At 44.9% G+C, this 26,648-nt stretch overlaps 1 protein-coding gene across 1 annotated transcript; it reads left to right on the top strand.

Annotated features, from left to right (window-relative positions):
- Positions 1–7,027: 7,027 nt before the first annotated feature.
- Positions 7,028–25,482, top strand: RGR (retinal G protein coupled receptor). The gene is made up of 8 exons (XM_064145579.1): positions 7,028–7,114; positions 7,197–7,384; positions 8,471–8,592; positions 19,157–19,310; positions 20,612–20,729; positions 22,325–22,438; positions 23,329–23,503; positions 24,435–25,482. Exons 1-7 carry the CDS (start codon positions 7,028–7,030, stop codon positions 23,470–23,472), a joined length of 927 nt encoding a protein of 308 aa, XP_064001649.1. The 3' UTR covers positions 23,473–23,503; positions 24,435–25,482.
- Positions 25,483–26,648: the final 1,166 nt, after the last annotated feature.

Raw genomic sequence — 26,648 nt, 5'->3', positions numbered from 1 at the left:
GCTGCTCTAAATGTAGGTCAAAAATTAAGAATTATGGCTAAGTTATTCCCTTTTAATAAACAGGTATTGAAAATTACATAAATAATTGTTGTGTAGCTTTTAAAATACCATTTCATAAAATCAACCAGGTTGGAAGACACCTCCAAGATCATCCAGTCCAACCTAGCACCCAACCCTGGCCAGTCATCTAGACCATAGAATCATAGAATCAACCAGGTTGGAAGAGACCTCCAAGATCATCCAGTCCAACCTAGCACCCAGCCCTATCCAATCAACTAGAACATGGCACTAAGTGCCTCATCCAGTCTTCTCGAACACCTCCAGGACTCTGAAAGCTGCTGTATTCTATTCTGCAGGTTCTAAACATTCAAATTCCCAATGAGTTAGTTAAGTGATACAAGAATTGAAAGGAAAATGGTTGACCCTGCTGGGGAATAACAAGGGCTTGTGCATGCCTTGGATCCATGATGTGGTTTGGTCATAGAATCAACCAGGTTGGAAGAGACCTCCAGGATCATCCAGTCCAACCCATCTCCTAGCCCTAGCCAGTCAACCAGACCATGGCACTAAGTGCCTCATCCAGGCTTTGCTTGAACACCTCCAGGGACAGTGGCTCCACCACCTCCCTGGGCAGCCCATTCCAATGGCAAATCACTCTCTGTGTGAATAATTTCCTCCTAACTTCCAGCCTATACTTTCCCTGGCACAATTTGAGACTGTGTTCCCTTGTTCTCTTGCTGGTTAGCTGGCAGCTGAGGATCTGGAAGCCGGACAAAGCATATATCATATATATTCCAGAGCCACACTACACCAAGTCCTCAAGCTGTAAGGTAATTCACATATGTCCTTGTATGTCTGAGGCACCAATCAGATATTTGTAGGTCTTTGGTTTTATTCAGGCCGTACCAGTGGGCACCTTCATTTCTGTTGTGGAGGCAGGGAATTAATGTGGCTGAGTCAGGAATTTATATAAAATAGTAATATATAAAATAGAATTTAAATAAAATAATAATATATAAAATAGAGTTATTTTATTTTCCCAAAAACCCATCCCCAAAACTATATGCAGAAATTAATTTAGTTTTAATTAGTAGATTCAGTTTCGATTGAGAAGATCTACAAGGATACCGTAGGTAATTTGACTGGTTTGGAAGTCAGAAGTTGGAAGAGGCTTTAGCTATTAAATTATAGCATTTCCCACTTAGTAACAAAGCTGAGCCAAATTAATCACAGGTGAGCTGGGTGGCTGCAAAGAAAGGTATCACAGTATCATCAGGGTTGGAAGAGACCTCACAGATCATCAAGTCCAACCCTTTACCACAGAGCTCAAGGCCAGACCATAGCACCAAGTGCCACATCCAACCCTGCCTTGAACAGCTCCAGGGACGGCGACTCCACCACCTCCCCGGGCAGCCCATTCCAGTGTCCAATGACTCTCTCAGTGAAGAACTTTCTCCTCACCTCCAGCCTAAATTTCCCCTGGCGCAGCCTGAGGCTGTGTCCTCTCGTTCTGGTGCTGGCCACCTGAGAGAAGAGAGCAACCTCCTCCTGGCCACAACCACCCCTCAGGTAGTTGTAGACAGCAATAAGGTCCCCCCTGAGCCTCCTCTTCTCCAGGCTAACCAATCCCAGCTCCCTCAGCCTCTCCTCGTAGGGCTGTGCTCAAGGCCTCTCCCCAGCCTCATCACCCTTCTCTGGACACGCTCAAGCATCTCAATGTCCCTCCTAAACTGGGGGGCCCAGAACTGAACACAGTACTCAAGGTGTGGTCTAACCAGTGCAGAGTACAGGGGCAGAATGACCTCCCTGCTCCTGCTGGCCACACCATTCCTGATGCAGGCCAGGATGCCATTGGCTCTCTTGGCCACCTGGGCACACTGCTGGCTCTTGTTCAGGTGGGTATCAATCAGCACCAGCTGCTTCTCCCCTGGCTCTCTTTCAGAGGCAGTCGGAGGGTGGTTAAGGCCTACTGAGTCTGCATAAAGGGTGCTCACGGTGGGAAGCCTCCTTTGGAGCAGAGCGCCAGGGGCTCCTTCTGCAGAGTCTATCTAGGCAGGGGGGAAGGGGTGGAAGAAGTCTCAGGCAGGCACAAACACTCAGGCAGGGGCAAACTCTAAGGCGGGAACCTCAAGAGCGGGAAGTCCCCCAATATTTATACCCTCCCTAGACAAAGAGCAGTTACCACTTCCTAGGCGCGAAGACCACAGCCAATCCCCAGCCCGATCCCAGCGCGGGCACTGCACGGGCACCCCTCATGCCAGAAGAGCCCTTTGCTCCCCTCTTCACGCCTGAAGGGCAGGGGGGGAAGCAGGTCTTTTACAGTATCACAGTATCACCAAGGTTGGAAGAGACCTCACAGATCATCAAGTCCAACCCTTTACCACAGAGCTCAAGGCCAGACCATGGCACCAAGTGCCACGTCCAACCTTGCCTTGAACTGCCCCAGGGACGACGACTCCACCACCTCCCCAGGCAGCCCATTCCAGTGTCCAATGACTCTCTCAGTGAAGAACTTTCTCCTCACCTCCAGCCTAAATTTCCCCTGGCACAGCCTGAGGCTGTGTCCTCTTGTTCTGGTGCTGGCCACCTGAGAGAAGAGAGCAACCTCCCCCTGGCCACAACCACCCCTCAGGTAGTTGTAGACAGCAATAAGGTCACCCCTGAGCCTCCTCTTCTCCAGGCTAAACAATCCCGGATCCCTCAGCCTCTCCTCATAGGGCTGTGCTCAAGGCCTCTCCCCAGCCTCGTCGCCCTTCTCTGGACACGCTCAAGCATCTCAATGTCCCTCCTAAACTGGGGGGGCCCAGAACTGAACGCAGTACTCAAGGTGCGTTTTAGTGCCTTTTCCTCTCCCATTCAAACCACAGAGGGAGAGGAATTTAGGGGGATACAGGACTCCAGGACAATTTAAGCCTCAGTTATGAAGAGGAACTATGTGTGATGGTTTAGGCTCTTACCCGCCCCCTCCCCCCCCTCCCCACTTTGTATTTGCCCCAGCTAACTCAGACGGACCCTGGGAATATAGATGAAGCAATTTATTTACAGCTAGCAGAATTTACAAGCAGCTATTTACAATATATACAGTTATATACAATTATATACAGAAATATACAAAAGGATAAACAATACAGAAGCACAACTCCCCTCCCAGAAACCTGAGTCCCCAGGAGGGGCTTTCAAACCACCCCAACACCTCCCCCGGCCCTCTCAACCTAACCCCAGTTCTCAGGAAGAAGAGAGGTGCAGCCAAGAGGTTAGGGAGCAAGGTTAGTGGGAGCAAGGTTAATGAGATGTAACCAGGTCTGAAGGCAAAGGCAGAAGAAGAAACAAAATGGAGAAAAAGTCTTTCTTCTTCCCAGAGCTCACAGCGAGACTGTGAGAGAAGTTGACATCAATTGTTTTTCATTTCACTGCCCGTTATCTAGTTCTGTTACCAAAACATTCTAGCTTGCTTCAAACTAGCACACTATGTTAACACACAGCATGGGCATTTGCCAGAGAAACACACTGCCCACTTCCTAAAGAAGAGGTGATGGGAAGACCTATATGCTGTAGAAATTCTTGGTTCCTACTTTTCTCCTAATTACCGACTCAGCCAGGGCCTCTTTGTTTTTCCGGTCACTCCTCAATTACATATTACAGGTTTCCTTCATTCCGCAGCCTTTAATTCTTTTCCAGTGTTGCAGAATTAACTGGACAGGGTTCTTAATCTTGTCTCTACAAAGAACTTGTTGTAGTTGCCATGAATGCTTTCATTTTGCTGGTGTCTGAAATACGATTTGCAGGGGAAGGGGGAGCACGGGCTGATGCTAGTCCCATCATTACTAACATTCTTGCAGGGATTGTAGCGGTGGGAGTAAAAACCCCAAAGCTTTTATATAATGAGCATGTGTCTACACGTGAGCTGCTCCTTTAAGAAGCCTTCAGCTAGTGGAAGAAGGGGAGATCCAGAGAAAAGGCAGCCCTACAGCTATCGCAGAGGGCAGAGGTTAAATCTGTTGGCATTTTTATTGCAAGTATGGTCACTGCATACCCTCTCCCTGAAGGCTTCACTGAATTAGAGGTGTTTGCCATTGGCACTGCCCTGCTGGTAGAAGGTAAGCTTGGTGCGGGACCTCTGGCAATAAGATTTTTTGTCCCTATTATTCCTGGTGGGAAGGAAAACTGAAGCAAACAGCAGCATTTATGGCACACTGACCCAGACCTATACTGGTTACTGTGGCTACATCACCAGTACTTCTAGAGAGTAAATTAGAGTAAGCTGCAAACTGCAGCAAAGATCTGCTCTGTAGACACAGGTTCCTTATGGCAGGGGAAGTACTCACTAATTAGCTTTCTTATGAAGAGTTTAGGACATAGGATTTTGGCTTTGACTTTTAAAGGTAATTTTTATCTTCCTCAAGAGAAGAATGTTTGAATGGCTGACAAAATTATAAAGCATAAAACTGGGTTGCTTGTTTAGTGAGCTGTGATGGCCATCTTATAATCAAAGATGATAGGTCCACAATAGCTCATTAACTGTTAGCTTACATCAAGATTGCAATTAATGGCTGCTGGGTAAAAGCAACAAACAAAAATATGTTTGCATGAGATTCAAAAGCTACCACAGTGTTAAGAAAAAAATTGAGGCAGAAGTCCATATTAACTTAATTTGGCAAATGTGGGCTTTTCTTAAGATGTGTGCCACTTTGCTGAGAGACTGGAACAAAACAGTGAATTTGTACCCACCTGGCAGCTAGCAGAGGACAAGCTTGTACCTAGGACTAGGTCCCAGTTGAGAGACATCCCAACTGGGGCCTGAGACCCCAGGCCTGCTTAGGGCTACTCAGCTGGGGATGCAGATATCCTGAGGCCCAACAGTGGAGGAGGAGGAAGCTGTAAGCACCTTCAGAATGGGAGAAATGCTCATCAGCTCACCCCATGAACATGAAGCATAGGAGAAAGGGGGATGTTTACCCTCTCACTGCAAGTGTGCTCAGCTGGAAGGCAGCATCATATTTGTCTGCAAAGGAAAGCTGGAAGAGCTATGTGAGAAGCTCTTCCTTGGAAGAAAGAGAGAAAAGAAAAAGCTTCTACTCCTGGCCCACAGGTGAGCTGCTGCCTAAACAGAAAGCTGAGGGCAAAATGTCACCAACAGCCATTAAGACATCATCAGGGTGTAGCAAGTCCTGGCCTGACTTTGCACTTTATTACTGAGAGGTAAGCAGCAACAGGGGGAGAGGGTCACTGTTAGGTTCCGAACCTATTGGGCAATGACTGCTTGTGGTGCCATGGTCCTGCCAGCCCTCATGTGCCCACCAACCCATGTCTGAGGGCTGCAGCCTGATGGGAGACCTGAAGTACTTGTTGGAAATATTAACTCAAAACTAGATGTGGTCTAGCACTTTTATGTTTTACTAAAACTAAGTATTTTCTACAGGGTTTTAAGCAGAATGTGTCCAGTGAAGTGGCAATGAAACCTGATCTTTGTCTCTAACTTAGAAGATCAAACTAAATAACTAAAGACTAATTCACTTTCTCAAAGAGTCTGAAAGGCAACGAAGACCTTCCTTTTTCCTGCAGTTTCTGAGTGCAGTTGGTCAAAAAGTGGGAAACCTTGCATTCACTGTATTAATTTGACACATTTGCTGTTCTAAAAATGGAAACTCGATGATGATTTTTTTTTTCCTATTTAATAAGTTCTCTACTTGTATATACATGCTGGCCTTCAAGGAAGGGGAGTGAGGAGAAGCCTGGAGCTTCCAAAAAACAAGGGAAAGACAAAAACAAAGTTAACATAATAATAGCTCTATTCTAAATATTGCCACAATATACCTCTCCTAAAGGCTTCACTGCATTGCGAGTTGGTGGGTGGGAGGTAAGCAGGCAGGGAAGAAACAAGAGCAGCAGACCTGAAATGGCTCCAAATACTTCTCCTGGAAATATTTTGTTCTATGTTGTGTAATGAACGACGCACATCACCCGTTACCGTGGTTATGCCGTCAGCCATTAATGCAATTAAGGCAGGAGCAGGATTGCTCACTAGACAAAATCATCCATCTTACATAACTGCAGAATTAAGACAGTAAGTATAGGTGCTTTACAGAATTAGGGGATGTGGATTTCTTTTTTCTGCACTGCATCATTTTTCTTTGCAAGAACACAAAGAAGAAAAGACGTACTGAGCCTCATCTAACCGAGACTTAGAGACGGGATGCTGACTCACAGCCCCATCAGAGCTAAAATAAATCAGGTCTTTAAAGGGCAAATCTTGAGCTTAAACCAGTGAAGAATGGGTTTCAGGGTGGCACAGCTCTATATTGGGTGAATAGCTTGGGCTCCCTGGGTGCTCCTCTCCGAGGCCCAACATCAGCGTGGGTTTTTAAATCAATCAGTGACTGCTTCTCATAATTAGATTATTCCTTTCCATGTATAGTCTCTTGACGAAGGGCAGTAATAAGATTGAGCTGGTGTGATTCAAGCACTGTCTAGGTTAACTTTAGAGAGAAGCCCAAAGGGCAGCGGCTGACTGAAACACAGCTGAAAGATTTCTCTGCTTAAACACACAATGGTGTTACAATTTATATTAAGCATAATCCATTTCTCTACTAAAGACAAGCACCGAGAGGCATTCACCAGAGGCATGTGCTGTCTGCCAGCCCCTCTGAAACAATCTCCTCTGCATGTTGTGCCAGGGTAGGTCTAGGCTGGATATTAGGAAGAAGTTCTTCACAGAGAGAGTGATTTCCCATTGGAATGGGCTGCCCAGGGAGGTGGTGGAGGCACCGTCCCTGGGGGTCTTCAAGAAAAGACTGGATGAGGCACTTAGTGCCATGGTCTAGTTGACTGGCTAGGGCTGGGTGCTAGGTTGGACTGGATGATCTTGGAGGTCTCTTCCAACCTGGTTGATTCTATGATTCTATGTCCCTCGTTCTGATCCAAATGTCCCTCGATGGAGAATGGCAATCAGATTTCTCTATTAAAACAAAAGTCAGAATTACAAATAAGATTAAACTATTTCTGCTCCACATAACTGGCCATATCCTTGATGCAGTTTGAAGCAGCAGCTTCAGCTGTCACCCCTGACTTCTCTCCTGATGGTCTTTGTAACTTGCTGCAGACTTACTCCCTGTGCGTAAGTTTCCACGGCAATTATCGCTCTCTCATTAAAGGAAACAGCAGTACCGTTGCAGATATCTTACACTTTCCACTCCTAGCTGAATCATGCCAATCAATTCTATGTTTCAGCCCTGCTTGGTTTCTGTCTGAATGGCTTGACCATCGCTTCTTTCCGAAAGATCAAAGAACTGCGAACACCCAGCAACCTGCTGGTTCTCAGCATCGCGCTGGCCGACTGCGGGATCTGCATCAACGCCTTCATCGCTGCCTTTTCCAGCTTCCTCAGGTAGAGCTTCTCTTTCAGCTTCAATTCTAAGAGGTTTCATTAATGTAAATTCTCTCTCTCGAGCACGCCACCTAACCAACTTTCTCACTCTCTCAATCTGAAACAGCAAAATGGAACTCTGTGTAGCTCTACAAGGCAAGTAAAGCAGACTTTAGTGTGTATGATCACTGGCAGGTTGTAATACTGATTATAGAAGACACATAACCAAGAAGTGTTAACAAATCCTTATAGGAGAAGTTATTTGAATATCAAAATGACCTCACTGCTGTCTACAACTACCTGAAGGGAGGTTGTAGCCTGGTGGGGGTTGGTTTCTTCTCCCAGGCAACCAGCAACAGAACAAGGGGACATAGTCTCAAGTTGTACTGGGGGAAGTATAGGCTGGATGTTAGGAGGAAGTTGTTGCCAGAGAGAGTGATTGGCATTGGAATGGGCTGCCCAGGGAGGTGGTGGAGTCACCGTCCCTGGAGGTGTTCAAGAAGAGACTGGATGAGGCACTTAGTGCCATGGTCTAGTTGACTGGCTAGGGCTGGGTGCTAGGTTGGACTGGATGACCTTGGAGGTCTTTTCCAACCTTCTTGATTCTATGATTTCTTTCTATGGCTGCAAAGACATTTGGAGGCCTGAGGCTTGCTATCAGGAGTATTTCTTTGCTGGGAGCTTTTGTACCACGTTGTGTGGTAAACACTCACTTTTCAAAAGGATATTATTCATTTGCTATTCATTTTCACGTGTTGACAAGTTGCTCCCAGTGGGTGCAAGTTTTGAAGAGATGGCTAATTGGATTAAATGTAGAGTTCAAATGATAAAGCCAGCTTTCCAATACATAAATGTATGGTCATATTTTCTTCATGTATATATATATATATATATATGTGAAAAAAAAAAAGCTGTTGTACTACATCAGACACCACAGCAAGATAAATGTTAGCAAATACCTACAGGCAGCCACAGTAACATCTAGCACGATGTTTCGCAGGCTTAGAAAGCACTGGCTATCATTTTACCCTCTCCATTAATGCAGTTTCCAAACATGTCTTCACCTCATTCAATCATTTTCTTAACACATTCCTTGCACGTTGACAGATACTGGCCCTATGGCTCTGATGGCTGCCAAATTCATGGATTCCAGGGCTTCTTGACAGCGCTAGCCAGCATCGGCTCCTGTGCTGCTGTTGCCTGGGACCGGTATCATCATTACTGTACAAGTAAGTGCTACAATTTACCTAACAACCTCACCATGTGGTTTGGTTGGTTTGTCTTGTAATTCAGTTTTTAAGTAGCTCTGGACTCTTAGCTAGATTCAGTAAAATCTAATATTAGACAAGGAGATCAACCCAGGAAAATAAATTTGCCCCTTTTTGTGGACTTATGAAAGCCTATTTTTTTAATTGAGGTGAGAAAGAGAGGTTGACAGGATTGTTAAATATATGGATTTACAGCAATAGATGTGCTCTGTCTTTCATTACAGAGCTTTCTCCCAGGCTTTGGCAGTACTGAATTTGTGCATCCAGACAACGTGAGTGGAAATTTCTGCTCAATTAGAGTGCCAAGTTGGATTTGGCACCTGGCACAGACTGCTGAGATTTGTGTTGGAACTCCAGCTGTGCTCCAGCCACCACAGCAGAGGGGTAGAACAGAGGAATAACTATATTCTCTTAGCACAGAAGTTGGGAAGCACATCAAGGGGCACTATCATCTGCTGTAAAACAAACCAGCAGCCTTGTGAGCACCGGAGCTAGCAAAACCTGCTTTCTTGTGACTTTGGTGCAGATGGAAGATGTTCACTTTCTCTGTCTGATGAGATAGACTTGTGCTAGCTGCTCTGTGGGTGCTTTCACAAGGCCTCACCCCACCACAAACACCAACTTCCATAGTAAATGCAGCAACTTAGTAAAAGTTATTAGGAAATTATGGAATGGCAAACACAGGGTGTACAATCTCATGGCCCTCAGAAGGAAAAGGGAAATATACATGACAGGAAAGAAGAACTTATTCTGAAAGGATATCTTAGCATTCCATAATGCTAGGAATGCCCTAATCTAGTCTATTTGGCCATTGATCTATTTGGGTCCCTTCCAACCCCTAACATCCCATGATCCTATGATTTTGTCAGTCTTGTGGAATCTCTGTCACCTGGGAGAAAAGAGGTCCTCCCATGCAGCTTTCCTACTAAAGGCATGAGGAGTCCAGAGCACCTCACATGACCACACCACTCCACAGAAAATTGCATCCATTTCATAGAATCAACCAGGTTGGAAGAGACCTCCAAGATCATCCAGTCCAACCTAGCACCCAGCCCTATCCAATCAACCAGACCATGGCACTAAGTGCCTCATCCAGTCTTTTCTTGAAGACCCCCAGGGACTGTGCCTCCACCACCTCCCTGGGCAGCCCATTCCAATGGGAAATCACTCTCTCTGTGAAGAACTTCTTCCTAGTATTCAGCCTATACCTACCCTGGCACAACTTGAGACTGTGTCCCCTTGTTCTATTGCTGGTTACCTGGGAGAAGAGGCTTGACAGCTAAATGCAGCACTGCTTGTCTTGTACTACAGCACAGGTTGCTCAGAGCACTTCACCAATTATTTTCTAAACAGAAGGACAGACTGGGGAAGAAACTGTTGAGATGCAGCACTGTAAGTCCCCTCTGCCAATAGCATTTACACAGCCTCTCAGGCACAGCCTCCACATGATTTACGCAGCAAGTGGTAAAACATACCCAGAGCACATGGTGAGCACATTCAGTCTGATGCTCCCATTGAAGGTGGAGAGGCTGCCAATTTTTTGGTTTGCAACTTTTGTCAACAATTCAACTCAGGCAAGGATAGGTTTGTTTTTTTCACATGTTCAGGCAAAGGCCCTAAATAATGCAGACTGTAAGCTAAATCCATACTAACACCCTTTGGACTCCAAAATGTGTTTAGGCATAGAAGAGTAGCATCTGCATTTTGTAAAAGAGATAGCCTGAAAATAAGCATGTCTCTGGAAAGACATTTTACTCTCTGCCACACTGACTTTGTGTCATGCACTACTGCAGTCAAGAGCATATTACACTAAGAGCAGAGGAAGCCTAAAGGCACAAGCTTCTTTACTGTGATCAACTTGTTACTTGCTGATGGCGAGACATGGCTGCTATGACTGAACAAACCAAAAACAAAACCCCAGAAGCTTTTAAAAGATCATGCTCTGAGGGCATTCCAGCAAAGCCACCCACTTCCAGTTCCATCCTTCACATGCTGATTGCAAGAAAGATTAAGTCATATTTCAGAGATCTGATACCCCAAGCCTGCAGGCTATACTGTGTTCTAAATCCATACATCCTGTTGACATTGGTGCAAGCTGCACGTCTCTACAGAAAGTACAAATCACCTTTGCTCCACCAAAAACAAAAGGAAAAAAAGCTATCAACATTTTATCTTCACTCCCTTGGGAACTGGTACTGCTTCCAGACTCCCTTGTATAGTCCCCAGTGTTTTTGTTGTGTTCTGTTTCCCAAGAAAACCTTTGTTGTGGCATTCCTTGGCTTGAAACTTGGTTATCCACTATCCATATTTCTGAGGAAGAAAGATCTGATGAGAATATGAAAGACTACTATGACAATGAGAATAAATGGAACTTTTCAGCCTTTCTGGGTACGAGTAACACAAATGTTCACCAGCATCCCAAAAAAGTCATTAAGTTTAATTTAGAAGTCAGTACAACTCCCTGTGATAAAGTGCTAGACTGTAAAGTGCATTGATAACTAGACATGTTAATCATCAGATAACAGGTTGATATTGATGGGCCTATGGAAGACCATATGTATGACCACCAGGCATGACAGAGAAGGAAGACTTTCAAGCCTCTTGCTTTCACCCTCTCAGGCAACCATGCTGGGCAACTTTATTTTTTTACCCTCTGAATGTGGCCCTGGAGCCTATGAGACACTACTTTCATGGCAAAGAAGAGAGAATTAGACAAATCTGTATCACAGTACCACAGTATCATCAGGGTTGGAAGAGACCTGTAGTCTGAAATTGTGCAATTAGAGGACAAAAAGGCAGGAGAATCTGAAGGGTTTCAATGTCAATCACTAGCAAGATAGGGAAATGTATTACTGTATTTCATAATCTGATCATCAGGGGGAAAAGGTAAGAACAGAAGCAGTTCTACACTAGTACCTGACAGTGAAGAAGGAAAGGGCAAACTCTGAGGAAGCTGCCAGTTGCCAAGCAGGACAGAAGATGGCATTTTATACCAAGGTACACATGGTTAGTTCTCCCTCCCTGGCCATTCATGTGAGGAAAACATCCTGATTTATGTTCTTAACATAGCAAGGGAGGAAGGAAGCAGCAGCCTGGGAGAGGCAGGCAGAGGGCAGCTGGTAGATAACCCAGGGGGTCAGTGACCTGAAAGCAGGCAGCCACCTACCATGGAGACACCTTTGCTGAAGACATTTCAATCTAATGTATGTTTCATTTTGGTGAAAGTAGTACACTGTTATCAGCAGTTTGTGGAGAGAGGAAGGGTCTTCACCATTTATTCCCCTTCGTAACCATGGCATACAATTACAGCTTTAAAGCAGTGAAAAAAGTACAGAAGATTTTACACTTGCATTTAAGAGTTAGGGGGAAATGAAAAAATATGAGGTGATTTACATCACTGTTTTTCTCAATATTAAAAAAGATAAGACACATAAAATCAACAGGGATTTTGCAGCAGCATTCAATTTCAAGAAGCAGAATTGCAGTGAGTTTTATCTAAGTCTTAGCATTCAAGGAAATCCAGGTTGTTATACCTGTATTTGAAGATTAGCAAACTACCATTTGCTCCAATTGCAGCTGTCAGGTCCATCAAATTAGGAGCAAGTCCTCACCCTCCTGTCACACTGCAGCCACACTTCCTTCATGTAGTCTTGCACCTGCATCAGTTTTCCCTGACAAAATGCCAATGTTTATACAGCTCTTGCATTTTCACTGAAGCAGGAGGTAATTGCCATGACAGCTTTTATCATGGAGAACAACAGCAGAAAAAAAACCCAACCCAAAACTTAATGGAGTAAACAAACAAAAAAATCCCTTGATTAGGTTATTTTAAGGAACTTGTTTCTAATGACATGCACAAAAGAAGCTATTAAGCAGTGCAGGGAGGTTTGTTTCTACAATAGATGAATACTTTTGAGCACCCAGTGACCAGTGCTTTTTTACGCTAGAGATGAAGTGGGTACCAACACCTATTTTACTTATGACTGAGACATATTTCTGCTAATAAGACTTTCAAATACATCTGTCTTTGACAGACTTTGCCAATATTAAGTGGTGCATGCCATGAAGGCTGCTACAAGCCACATCTTTCCAGAATATATCAGCTATTGTAACTTAACCTTTTGCAAGGATGTAGAGGAGGGACTTTTTTTTCTCACAGTATCACAGTATTATTAGGATTGGAAGAGACCTCACAAATCATCAAGTCCAACCCTTTACCACAGAGCTCAAGGCTAGACCATGGCACCAAGTGCCACGTCCAATCCTGCCTTGAACAGCCCCAGGGACGGCGACTCCACCACCTCCCCGGGCAGCCCATTCCAGTGTCCAATGACTCTCTCAGTGAAGAACTTTCTCCTCACCTCCAGCCTAAATTTCCCCTGGCGTAGCTTGAGGCTGTGTCCTCTTGTTCTCCTCCATCCTATAAAGTCTTGCTGACCTTTTGAGCACCAGACAGAAATCTAGCTGAAAGGTAGACACTGTCAGAGGTGCATTTTTGCTCTTTCCATGAAAATCAGCCAAATGTTTGATGAATTTGTAAATATTTTTAATCTAAATTAAGGAATGTCCTCATAGCATCATAGAATCAACCAGGTTGGAAGAGACCTCCAAGATCATCCAGTCCAACCTAGCACCCAGCCCTAGCCAGTCAACTAGCCCATGGCACTAAGTGCCTCATCCAGGCTTTGCTTGAACAAATAGACTAAAAGTGGAGAAATTGCTTATAATTATCTCACCAAAAAAAGGCCAGCATAATCAAAATCATTAAGGTTCTGCACTTTACTTCCTAAAATTTCAGCTTTTGGCATTGCAGTTTTAGTAACCTTGAAATGATGAGGATCTTTTGTTTGTAAGAGTGACCTCTTTTTGCTCCAAAGCAATTACAGAAGCCATTTTAAATACCCTACATTAATATTTCACTGCATGGCAAAAAGAAGCTTCTCTGCTTTTCAAGGAGAGAAAGCCAGAGCACAAGAGTGATTAGACTTATTAGAACCAAATTACCAGCACTAGGCCCTAATTAAAAATTATATCCTTAAGCATATACTGAACTCCACACATGCACATTTAACTGAATTAGGACCTGCACAAATATTACATTAAATTTTGTCAGGGGAAAAAGAATAAAGGTGTTTAAAGTAAAGCAATGAGCTGCACTGCACTAAAACAGCTGAATTGCTCTCTGCTGCTCTGCACTAAAACAGCTGAATTGCTCTCCTGCTCTCAGCTCTCTCAGAGAAGGACATTTCTGCTTTATGAACAGAGCACAATTCATTCTTTCACTGAAAACATTTTTTCCTGGGTAAAACAAAAATAATACCAAGTTGGTTTAATTTTACATTCATGCTACCTTTAGCTACTTCTAGTGTGTCATCAACTACAAGACCCTGGGGGTCTTCAAGAAAAGACTGGATGAGGCACTTAGTGCCATGGTCTAGTTGATTGGATAGGGCTGGGTGCTAGGTTGGACTGGATGATCTTGGAGGTCTCTTCCAACCTGGTTGATTCTATGAACTACTTTCTGGAGGGTCGTCAGGCAGCTGACTTCATCAGGAACATTTCACAGTTAAGCTCATAGAATCAACCAGGTTGGAAGAGACCTCCAAGATCATCCAGTCCAACCTAGCACCCAGCCCTATCCAGTCAACTAGACCATGGCACCAAGTGCCTCATCTCACCTGTGAGGTTAGTTGTGAAGGAAAAGTTGGATTTTGTTTCATTTTTAAGTTTTGTCAGTTCTGATTCTCTCCTTTTCTAGTGTCCTACCCAGGACTCATTAAGTGCAAGGAGAGAGAACATGTGAACTCAACCCCAGAGATGAGCTTTCCAAACACAGGCTGTGGGGAGATGTGCCTGGTGCCAGACTTCGTTATTTCACGGTCCTTTGCTTCTATGTCTAATAAGAAATGGTGTTCACTAATACCCATGGAAAAGGAACAGTAAATCCTTTGTTTCAGGTTTTCATAGAAGAGGCACAGGCTTTAAAGCAAAAAAGTTAGGAAAATAAAGGGGGGGGGGAGGAAAGCAGCTAATGAAAACTGAGAAATGCCATTTCACTGTCCTCCTGAGAGCCCTGCCAGGTGTCCCCACTCACAGCAGAAGGGGAGCCAAGATAGGGCAGTGCTGGTCAAAAGCTCAGGTAGTTTTCCCCTACAGGCTGCACTGTTTCCATTAAAAAACACAGAAATCTTCCTTCAAGCCACTCTTGATAAAAAAAATCTTTGACAGACATTTCAGAAGGAGCTCTCACAATCTTCTTGTTGCCTGCACACATCCCAGCTTGTAGTGCGTGGGCCCAGAGGAATGAAGTGGCACCAGAAGAGTGGACATTGCAAAAGACCCCAGAGGTCATAGGAGCCAGTGGATCGAGGACTTCTCCTGCTTTTCTGTGCAAGGGGATAGCAGGGAAGAGGAGATTTCCGTCAGCCCCTCCATGCACTCATACAGGCAACTGGATCAGCTGCCCTCTGTCAGTGCTGGCACTTGCAGGCTGCTTTCAGCATGCCACCAATGCTGTCCCATCACTTGTGGCTGGTTTCTGTCAACACAAGGAACGTTTCCTTACGTGAAAAGACCCACAAGGTTCTGGTGTGTGGCTGGGACCCAGCAGCAGTAGAGTGCCTCAGACAGAGCATACTGTGTTTTGAGACCCTCACAGTATTTTGGTATTCCATGGAGTGGAAAGAGAGCAAAGTTCCTCCCACAAGGTACCATGAAAAACAGTTGGTATTAAGTATTTTCAAGGGACTGCTGAGAAATATAAACCCCTGAAGATTTCTCTTGGGTGGCTGTTTTTTTGGAGGGGCTGGTTTGGGTTTTTTCCAAAGCATCAGGAGGGTTTACCACTTACAAAACTGTATTGGCAAAGCAGTAAAGCTACTTGTGGCATGAGCTTGATCTAAAAGAAACACAGCTCAGATCAAGGTTTCAATGCAGTTGCTTTTGAGAATGCCTTTCAATTTTTGCTGGAACAAGTAACACGCAAACCAAACCTGACACCTTGTGCAATAATCTTTCTCTTAATGAATTTCAAGCTACAACTGTGAAAAGCCAAGCTGCAAGAACTCCTATGTAGAACACAAATTGAAATGGAAACCTTGGAGGAGTATCTCTAGCATGATTGTTTGAGCTACATTAGGCTACATTCCTTCTTAGGACTAAGAGATTCAGAATAATTACAGACTACTAAAAAGCTTTATTTCTGTTTCTAGTCCTCTACATCAGAAACCATTTTCATCTGTCACTCTGGAGTCATATTTTATCAGTATGACAAAGCAGTTTTTGAGCCTTGGCAGCCAAAGTATATCTTGTATGTAGGAACCATAAAAAAGACAAATACTACTCATTATTAATCACTCTTCACTAGCAATTGTTGTAGGGGGGTGGGAGGAAACTTTAAATGACTGAAAAAAATTAAAGAACATTTTTATTTACCTTTCCCATGGTATTTAAATTGCAGTGTGTATAACTATTTTTTCCCATAAGCAATTTTGGAACATTTGCACCAAGTAACTTTTCTGAAGTGATTTTTAATGCAATTGAAACTCTAATTCTTTTCCATCATGAGCCTTCAGAATGTAGGAATGGGGGATGGGGTCGGGGAGCAGTGTGTTCCCCTGGAAATTCATGAGGAATTAGTTCAGGACCTGCTGAGCCATCTGGACACCCACAAGTCCATGGGACCAGATGGGATCCATCCCAGGGTGCTGAGAGAGCTGGCAGCTGAGCTGGCCAAGCCACTCTCCATCATTTTCCAGCAGTCCTGGCTCACCGGAGAGGTCCCAGGAGACTGGAAAATGGCCAACGTGGTCCCCATCCACAAGAAGGGTCGGATGGAGGAACCTGGGAACTACAGACCCGTCAGCCTGACCTCAGTGCCAGGGAAACTGATGGAGCAGGTTCTCTTGGGGCCAATAACTGCGCACCTGAGGGATGGCAAAGATCTCAGGTCCAGCCAGCATGGGTTTAGGAAGGGCAGATCCTGCCTTTCTAACCTGATCTCCTTCTATGATCAGGTGACCCGCTTGGTGGATGTGGGGAGGCCTGTGGATGTGGTCTATCTGGACTTCAGCAAGGCCTTTGACACTGTCCCCCACAGCAAACTGCTGGCTAAGCTGTCAGCCCATGGCTTGGATGGTAACACTCTGTGCTGGGTTAGGAACTGGCTGGAGGGCCGGACCCAGAGAGTGGTGGTGAATGGTGCCACATCCAGCTGGCGGCTGTCACTAGTGGTGTGCCTCAGGGATCTGTGCTGGGCCCCATCCTCTTTAACATCTTCATAGATGATCTGGATGAGGGCATGGAGTCAGTCATCAGCAAGTTTGCAGATGACACTAAGCTGGGGGCAGATGTGGCTGGATTGGAGGGCAGAAGGGCTCTGCAGCAGGACCTTGACCGCCTGCACAGATGGGCAGAGGCCAATGGGATGGGGTTCAATAGCTCCAAGTGCAGGGTGCTGCACTTTGGCCACAGCAACCCCATGGAGAGATACAGGCTGGGGTCGGAGTGGCTGGAGAGCAGCCAGACAGAGAGGGATCTGGGGGTACTGATTGATACCCGCCTGAACATGAGCCAGCAGTGTGCCCAGGTGGCCAAGAGAGCCAGTGGCATCCTGGCCTGCATCAGGAATGGTGTGGTCAGCAGGAGCAGGGAGGTCATTCTGCCCCTGTACTCTGCACTGGTCAGACCACACCTCGAGTACTGTGTTCAGTTCTGGGCCCCCCAGTTTAGGAAGGACACTGAGATGCTTGAGCGTGTCCAGAGAAGGGCGACGAGGCTGGGGAGAGGCCTTGAGCACAGCCCTATGAGGAGAGGCTTAGGGAGCTGGGGTTGTTTAGCCTGGAGAAGAGGAGGCTCAGGGGTGACCTTATTGCTGTCTACAACTACCTGAAGGGTGGTTGTGGCCAGGAGGAGGTTGCTCTCTTCTCTCAGGTGGCCAGCACCAGAACGAGAGGACACAGCCTCAGGCTGCGCCAGGGGAAATTTAGGCTGGAGGTGAGGAGAAAGTTCTTCACTGAGAGAGTCATTGGACACTGGAATGGGCTGCCCGGGGAGGTGGTGGAGTCGCCGTCCCTGGAGCTGTTCAAGGCAGGATTGGACGTGGCACTTGGTGCCATGGTCTGGCCTTGAGCTCTGTGGTAAAGGGTTGGACTTGATGATCTATGAGGTCTCTTCCAACCCTGATGATAGTGTGATACAATATTCCTGTGAAAGGGCAATTTCATTAACACACATACTTGGTTGCCCTTTAAACCATAGGACAGTAGAACACAAAATAGCTGCTGTAGAGATTGTGGTTCTTTCCAGAGCTGCTGCCTCATAGGGATCCATCTTGTGTGTTCCCCTCAGGCACTTCACCCACCAGTCAGCCACATCTAATCCCATGGCAGAGCCTCACCTCATGCTTCTTGCCTCCAATCCTTTGCTTTGCTGAGAAAGGTCAGAACTGGCCTGAAACATCCTAGACTGTTATGAAGCTGCTGCTGCTAAGAGCAGGAGAAGAGAATGCTTCCCAGCCTCAGCGTAAACTACATCATTACTTCTCCCTAATGGGAGATTTGATTAGGAAGGAGTAGAGGAAGAAGTCACTGTGCTCCTTGAAGGTGCAGCTGGCGTCATGGGCTATTCAGCACGGGCGTGATTGCGCACATGAGCCTCCATAACAAAGTTACCCAGGCCTTTTTTACACGCAAGCAGCGAGCCTAACACAATGTCCTGCAGCATCAGGGAAGACTGCCTGGCTCCCACATGAAAAAATACTTCCTGTGCCCTCTGAAGCCTTTCATTTCACTCATTGCCCTATTCCTATTTTAAGGAACTGGATGAGATAGGCACAAATGATTCTTGCCATTATAAAATTAGACAAAAATTACTACTGTTGAGGTTCACATTTCCTGTTTCAAACGATGTGATGATACCAAGGGCAACATAATTTGACCACCAGTATTTTTTAGAACAAGATTTTTTGTTAGGGAATGTATGTGTGTGTGTGTATACATATAAAAGCAACAGTTTCAGAGCAGGGTATATGTAAGACCCATGTGTGATCTATATTCCTGGGAAGTAGGAGAGAGCAGGTGAATGTCTGCAGCATCACATTTCTGACCTGACCCACACCCTGCAATAGGGCTAATTCTTCAAACACTATTTATTGCATCACCCTGTTCCTTCTACTTTCTGCCTCATCTAAGTGTTTTAACATGTCCTCAAAATGCAAGAATATAAAGGTCTTTAACAGCAGCTGTATCTCCAGTGTTGTACAAAGCTGAGCAGCAGCACAGCATTTGGCTAAATAAAGCACACAAGAGGGAAGTACAATTTGCCATTTCCTAAAGTCTGAAAGCTTGCTTCATATTTTGTGCATGGTTGATTCCTTCAGACTCAGGTCAGCACCAGGCTACAAACCACAGACAACTGCTTGTTTCTGCCCAGGGGCCAGGGCACTTGGCTCAGACGCCACAGAGCCAGACGGCTTTGCCCTGTGGTTTCACTCTGTGCATGAAGACCACCTTTTCTCTTCCTGCAGGGAGCAAGCTGCAGTGGAGCACAGCTGTCTGCATGATGGTGTTTGCATGGCTATTTGCTGCCTTTTGGTCTGTGATGCCCCTGCTGGGGTGGGGAGAATACGACTACGAACCCCTTCGGACCTGCTGCACCCTGGACTACAGCAAAGGGGACAGGTGAAGGCTGGTGCTAGATCCCACAGGATGGGAGGTGGAGAATGTCATCCCCTGGGGTGACCTGGGCAGCATAGCAAAGTCCCCCAGCTGCACCCTGTCGTTTTTGCTGGGTGTTGTGGAAACTAATAATCTGTTGTGATCTGTGAATATTAATTTCTGTATGAGTTTTTTTTTAATTAATATTCAAAAAATTGGGGTAATTCCCTGAGATTCTTTGGATTTTTGGTCGACAGGAAGTAGTAGCACAGAATTAAAGAGTTTAAACAATCAGAACTTGGAAAATAGGAAGGTGAAAACAGGGAAATTCAATCTGTGCTTACGGAGTCTCGACATTAACTCCAGCACATGTACTCATGACTCTTTGGTCCCTGATTAAGTCTCCTATACAAAGATGCTTCCAGAACTCATGATAATGATCCTGAGGTAAAACACAAAGTGTTCCAGACAGAGGGGAAGAGAGAACCGAGCTGATGCTGCTGAGCTAGTACCAGCTGCATACAGGTGGGTGCCATGGTTCCCAGTTAAGGAGCCACAAATGAGGTGCTGCTCCCAGTGGAGGCTCAGCACAGAAAGGCTTGGTTTCTAAATCACCCCCTATTAAATACATCAGTTGGGAAATGAAACTGGTCAACAGGCAGTGCTGGCCAATGAATTCAAAGCTTCCTGCCTCGTGTGACCACAGAGGCACACTGAAGGACAGCACAAGACACCTGACACATGGTGCTAAGCCTCTAGCCCTCAAGGCTTTGCCGGGGCCAAACCCTTATTGCTTGCTCAACCAACTCCACTCCCAGACCTGCAACAGGAGGAGGAGAGCAAGGGTTAAACCAGCCTGGCATGATTTATGCCCTACCAGGACAAATTTCCCTTCCCAGCAGCAAGGGCAAGGCAGGCACCACTTGAGGCTGCCTGAACTTGCACGATGGCATGTGGGAACAGCTAGTCAGCTTCCTCTCTGGGAGAGGCTGGTGTTCAGGTTTCTGCTATTCCTGTGCTTCACCTATAAGCTGCATCTTTTCTGGATTTCAGATCTGCAGCTCTTTCAGAGTGGCTTTGCTTTTCTGTCATCTTGGAGAGATGTCTGAGTAGCGATGTGTGACCTGTTGTGGTTTTCTACAGTACCATCCATTCTCCAGAAACCAACCTGTGGAAAATGCTGCACCTCAAACACGTTGATAAAACCAGATCTGGCAACTTTGAAAACACCAGTGAATTAACATTTACAACAGGTTTACAGAAATGCCCTAGAGAGGAATTAACAGCCTCTTTTCTTTTTTTTTTAATCTCCTCACCCTTTCCAGGAACTATATTACATTCCTTTTTGCACTGTCCATTTTCAATTTCATCATCCCAGGCTTCATCATGCTCACAGCTTATCAGTCGATACACCATAAGTTCAAGAAAACTGGGAACTATAAGGTAAGAAAGCTTCCCCAGCCCCTGCAAGTGCCTTGCCAAAGCAGGGCTGCACACAATGAAAACAAAGCCCTCAAAAGGCCAATTTCTTTCACAGAGGTTTTGACTCAGCTTCTTCTGCTCAAACACTCCAGTCTAAGCTGCCTAGGAAGGTGGTACAACACAGTATGGGGCCACCCAGAATATTTGACCAGCCAGCCACATCTGCCCCAACTTAATGTGGAAATAGTATCCTATCAAAAGTGGGGGGTCAGGAGTCCCTGAGAATTTCCCTGCACCATCACTGGTCCAGCTTTAGTAAGAAAAACATACAGATTATTTTCTAATAGCATATCTATATTTATCCAGAAACACTTTGCTCTGGAAGGATCATTATTGCTTTGGTACAGGCTCCTAGCGTATCACTGAGGAAGTCAGCCAGAACTGCAGCTGTGCAAGGAAATGCATAGGCACCCTGCTGGGGGAGATGGGGCTTCCTACACATATCACATTTAGATTTGGCTGAGGAAATTCAGAAATCTTTATGGGCTGGAAACAAAGGAATTGCTCTGGAGTGGCAGGTATGGGAGTGTAACGGGGTGATTACTTGAGCTGTTTCCTCAAGTGCAAGCGATACAGTCGGGGGCATTAGGTATGGCTGGCAGGCATAGTCCAACCTCAGTAAAGACAGTCAGTTCTCAAGGGAGATGTTGTACCAGCAAAGAGACAGACAGGCAATCTGCTTTTTAGCTCTCTGAAGTACATGTGCCCCCTACATATTGCTTGAACAAATCTCAATGTTTCTTATTGTAAGCCTGTTACCATCTATTCAGTGAGTTTATGCAATAGCATGTGATTTCTGTCTTATGCTATTCTGTAGCTGTACAGTCTAGTTACAGTGCAAAAAATTAAATTCTCACTTCCCTATTCATTGCTATAGTTATAAGACACTTGGAAACACCTGGCCATGAATACCACAGATAAGGCTCTACCATGAAGGACAGAGGAATCCTTTTACCACAACACGGATGCCATAGCATTCATCTCTTGCACTGCCACGGTAGTGGCTTTACACAGTTTATCTGCCTGAAAGACCCTCTAAGAAGTTCACAAAATGTCCTTCCTTTTGGTCTGTGTTTCAATTTACACACTCTCCTCCCCCATCACGAGCAACTACTGTCATGGCTTCTACCTCTAGCACCCACACTTTTAAATCATCTACCATAGGGTTCTTTATCACTGTGCCTAGGAGCAACTGCCAATCTCAGCTCCTGGGAACAGGGCTTTGGGGCTTGCTGGACAGGTAGCCCTTCAACGCAGAGGGAGCTGTGCTTGCACACCTCTGACATCAGCATCAAAGCAGCAACACCGTCCCTGGAGGTCTTCAAGAAGAGTCTGGCTGAGGCACTTGGTGCCATGGTCTAGTTGACTGGCTAGGGCTGGGGGATAGGTTGAACTGGATGATCTTGGAGGTCTCTTCCAACCTGGTTGATTCTATGAACAATACAGCACAGCTTGGAGGCTGATCTCCTGCTACTGCCTCACAGGATGTGTCCTATTTGCTTGTTGCAGTGTGCGGCTGCGAAACATGGAAGAATTTATTGCTTGTTATTTTTCAGTTCAACACTGGTTTACCACTGAAGACATTGGTCATTTGCTGGGGTCCCTACTGCCTTTTATGCTTCTATGCAGCAGTTGAAAATGTGATGTTCATTTCACCAAAATACCGCATGGTACGTCTATGCCAGCTGAAGGAATTCAAACTCCCACGCAATGGTGCCAGTTTACTCACAGCTGGGGTTACTTGTATGTAGCAAGCAGCTCACTTCCTCAAAGCATTCTGTTCATCTACTACTTTTAAGGCAAAACAGCTAAGCACAGTGATATAACAGGCATTATATTACTGCTTTGATCAAGCAACAACTTAAAAAGCCAGGATGTTTTTTTCTCCAGGCAGTTAGTTGTGGGGATGTAGCCTGTACTGCTTCATGATTTGTAGGAGCTTTTTGTACCCTTCCTAGAGCCAAGCGTCAGCTCCAAATCTTCATTTTTTAAGAGACTGTCAAATTCATGTTTCTACTATTTCCCTCTTCTCAAGGAAGCTGCAATTGATCACTCTTAAGTTATGTTACTTTATTTTTTTTCCCTCCCTTATTTTCCTATGAATCTTGGATCCAAGATTGCCTCTGGGATGCAATAATATCACATCCAAGCTTTCCACATTTATTCAGTCCCCCAAAATCAGAAGAGTTTCAGGTCACCAGGTACTTGGGTATTCAGTATCTCACATAAAATGTGTTAGCAATATCAGCCCGCTGATCCATCACATGATAGGTGTCCATGGCACATCTTCTGCTCCCTCTAAGTGTTTGTATTCACTCTCAGCTGAAAAATCCCAGTTTCAGGCAATGCTGATCTAAATTCTTTCTCCTGGAGACTAATTTTCTGAGCAAGGGCCTCCAACTGACCCACTTGCTTTTAATCCTCATCTCTCTGGGGGTAGCAAGGTACAGCCATTGGACAGAGCTATTTGTTTCACCAAGGGAAACGGAGCCTAGGCTGAAATCAGCCCATTGTTTTCTCAGTATGTTTTCCCATTAATGAATATTGTGTCTCACAACAGATTCCTGCCATTATTGCCAAAACTGTGCCAACAGTGGATGCCTTTGTATATGCCCTGGGCAACGAGAACTACAGAGGAGGAATATGGCAGTTCCTCACAGGACAGAAGATTGAGAAAGCAGAGGTTGATAACAAAACTAAATAACCCACCACAGCATTAAGTGAAATTGATGCAGGTACATCACTGAGAGGAAAACATGAGGAAACTGTGTGCATTCTCTGATATGTACATGCAAAGGTGGTTCCACACTGGAAAGACCATCCATTGGCTAGAAGCAATGAAGTACTGAGAGCAAGCCCTCCAGATAACTGTCCAAACCAGCTGCTTGTCAAAGAAGCTGCCTTAAACCTATGTTGATTGTCATCAGTCTCATTTTCTATGTCACTGCAAACAAACTGCGTGCTGGAAAGCATTTTGTTTTCCTGATAGGCTAACCTCAAAGCTTAGCAAATTAACTGAAGCAGGGTATTCATTTACCCAGCGAGGCCTCTTCAAATCAATTTGTGCAGTTTGTCCATATGGTAACGTCTGGATTACTAAAAAGATTAAAGGTATCCAGTGTCACACCACAGGTCTGTATAAAGAGTTTGTTCATCCAAACAACACATTTTCAATGCACCCATAATGAGAGCTCCTAAATTTCTGTGTTGAATCTGCCATCATGATTCCATAAAAAAACATTATTTTAGTGGGCATTTTACCCCAGTAAGGAATATTAGCTTGGCACCTATTCAAATGAATTGTTATGCAACACTCAGCTCTGTCACAGTGAACTGCATCAGCTTTTGCAGCTGCTGCTTACTAGGACAATCAACAGGCTCATGGTCCATCATAACAACATTTTATAGAACTCTGAGCAAAAACTAAAGGGAGGTCTGAGCCAGATTCTACTCTAAAAATGCCATAAGAATAAAAACTGACTTTGCATCTGCCATTAAGAATCCACTTAGGCTCTACTTGAGCAAGAGCGATCACCGAGTCAGTTGTGAATAGCCTCAGCAATTAAGCAGCTGTTTGTTTACAACTATCAGAATTGATGTGTATTTTAAATGATTAGACATGTCAGGTTTATTTTAAGTGTTTCTGTCTGCTCTTGTTGCCCACAGGATGAAAACCTGTCCAGTTGATGTTGCCTGTTGCTACAAGATGTGTCTCAGAATAACCCATTTGCAAAAAAAGAAGCCATGCACGACAGACAGAATATTGTGTGTACAAAAAAAAAACCCAAGCCTAACTGATTTTTATAGAGATTGTGTGGTTCATTTCCAAGCACTGAGAGTGAGAAAACTTTTGAAGCTAACCAAAGAACAAGCTAAACCTGTCCCTGTGGTGCTTTCCAACATGTTAGAAAGGAAAACGGTTGCATATGGGTTACAAAAGGTTAGGTGGTGCAATTCTGGAGCAGGCAGTGGGCAGAAGAGAAGTTCCACTCGTGGCTAGATGTAGAAAAAAAATGTTAACCAGCAGAATCCCATTCAGAGATGTGCTTTGGGGTTTGTAAGGCTCAATTTAGTCACAAACTACCTGACAGAGCAATGAATAATGCCATGACAAAATTACTTGGAATAATCACCACATTTAAAGTTGATAGCTAAGAATTACATCTTAGGTACACACAACCTTAAGTGAGCAGATGACAAAACGTTTGCACTGATAAGGGCAAAATAATGTGTATGGGCACAAAATTACCTTTAAGTATGTATCTACAGTGACAGGCTCTGAATCTGTAATTACTGCTTCTCTCAGCAAAGAGGCCTAGGTAGGTCTTGAAATCATCAGTTCACTTGTCAGCACGGTCATGCTGACAAACACATGCTGAAACACACTAAGAAAGGAATAGGATCCAAAAGGACACATGGTCATATCACTTGAAAGCCACAGTACCCAGACCTACTCAAAACAGTGCATAGTTTGTGTAATTCCATCTCATAGAGTGTGTAGATAAGCAAGGGAAGGGTCACAAGGATGGTCAAACATAAGGAAAAGCTTGAACATAGTAGGGATGAAATGAAGGAGAGCACTGGCACTGGAGAAGTAGCTGGTGAGCAGACCAGAGACAGCCCTACCGAGTCAGATGTTCAGGAGATGCAAAGATGGAATGATCGTTTGCCACTACCAACAGCACAAGAATGATGAGACTTGCAGTAAAATTAAACTGAGCTTTGTGTTTGCTGAAGGCTGCAGTTTGAGGTGTGTTTTTCACTTTTGCCTACTGAAACACATTATGGCTTACATAACAATACTGTAATAATGTCATGGGTAACAGCTTAATACACTCGGTTAGAGTCTGAGTCCTCTTTGGCTTAAAGGCAGCATACCTCAGGAGATTGCCTCAGGCTCTTAGTCCATTTTCAGATTGAATTTTTTACTTTTTTTTTTTCCTTTATTAAACTGTAAAGCTCTTATTATGGGAGAAGAAAGCAGCAGAGCTGTCTGTTCATTCTGTTGGACAACTACCTATTTTAATGTGCCTCTGTTTAGGTTTGTGCATTCTTTTTTATATTCTATTTCTGAAAGCTAGTGATGTATAAAGTTGAGTGCTATTAGTGAGCATTAAGTTGCTTAGTAGCATTCAGGCTTCAAGAGGAATAAGGTCTCTGTCTTGAGTAGCAATCACAACTGTCCTCTACTGCCACACTGAAAGAGACAAATGCGATGTAACGAAGCCATCAAAATCTGTCAGACCTAGAGATGGTGTGAAACTTACTGCCATGGCTCTGAAGAACATGGGGCTTATTCATACTGCCCAGAGTAGTACATAGAATCAACCAGGTTGGAAGAGACCTCCAAGATCATCCAGTCCAACCTATCACCCAGCCCTAGCCAATCAACCAGACCATAGCACTAAATGCCTTATCCAGGCTTTTTCTGAAGACCTCCAGGGACAGTGACTCCACCACCTCCCTGGGCAGCCCATTCCAATGGGAAATCACTCTCTCTGCCAACAACTCCCTCCTAACATCCAGCCTATACTTTCCCCAGCACAACTTGAGACTGCGTCTCTTTGTTCTATTGCTGCTTGCCTGGGAGAAGAGACCAACCCCCACCTGGCTACAACCTCCCTTCAGGTAGTTGTAGACAGCAATGAGGTCCCCCTTGAGCCTCCTCTTCTCCAGGCTGCACACCCCCAGCTCCCTCAGCCTCTCCTCATAGGGTTTGTGTTCCAGGCCCCTCACCAGCTTTGTTGCCCTTCTCTGGACACCTTCCAGCATCTCAACATCTCTCTTGAATTGAGCAGCTGTACAAGTAGAAGCTTAAGAAGTTTATTAACTACAAGTAGGGCAGGTAAAATAGCATTAAACAGGAAGAAGGAAGATGAA

Source organism: Pogoniulus pusillus, chromosome 6 (assembly GCF_015220805.1).
Source record: "Pogoniulus pusillus isolate bPogPus1 chromosome 6, bPogPus1.pri, whole genome shotgun sequence".
Lineage (NCBI taxonomy): Eukaryota > Metazoa > Chordata > Aves > Piciformes > Lybiidae > Pogoniulus > Pogoniulus pusillus.
The sequence above is the reverse complement of the archived record's forward strand: the minus strand, read 5'-3'. Positions and strand labels throughout refer to the sequence as shown.

Coding starts and splice junctions, on each gene's coding strand:
- RGR (XM_064145579.1), top strand. CDS start 7,028: ATGCAGTTTGAAGCAGCAGCTTCAGCTGTCACCCCTGACTTCTCTCCT. Junction 7,115..7,196: donor TGCAGACTTACTCCCTGTGC/GTAAGTTTCCAC, acceptor TTCCACTCCTAG/CTGAATCATGCCAATCAATT. Junction 22,439..23,328: donor TTTCACCAAAATACCGCATG/GTACGTCTATGC, acceptor GTCTCACAACAG/ATTCCTGCCATTATTGCCAA.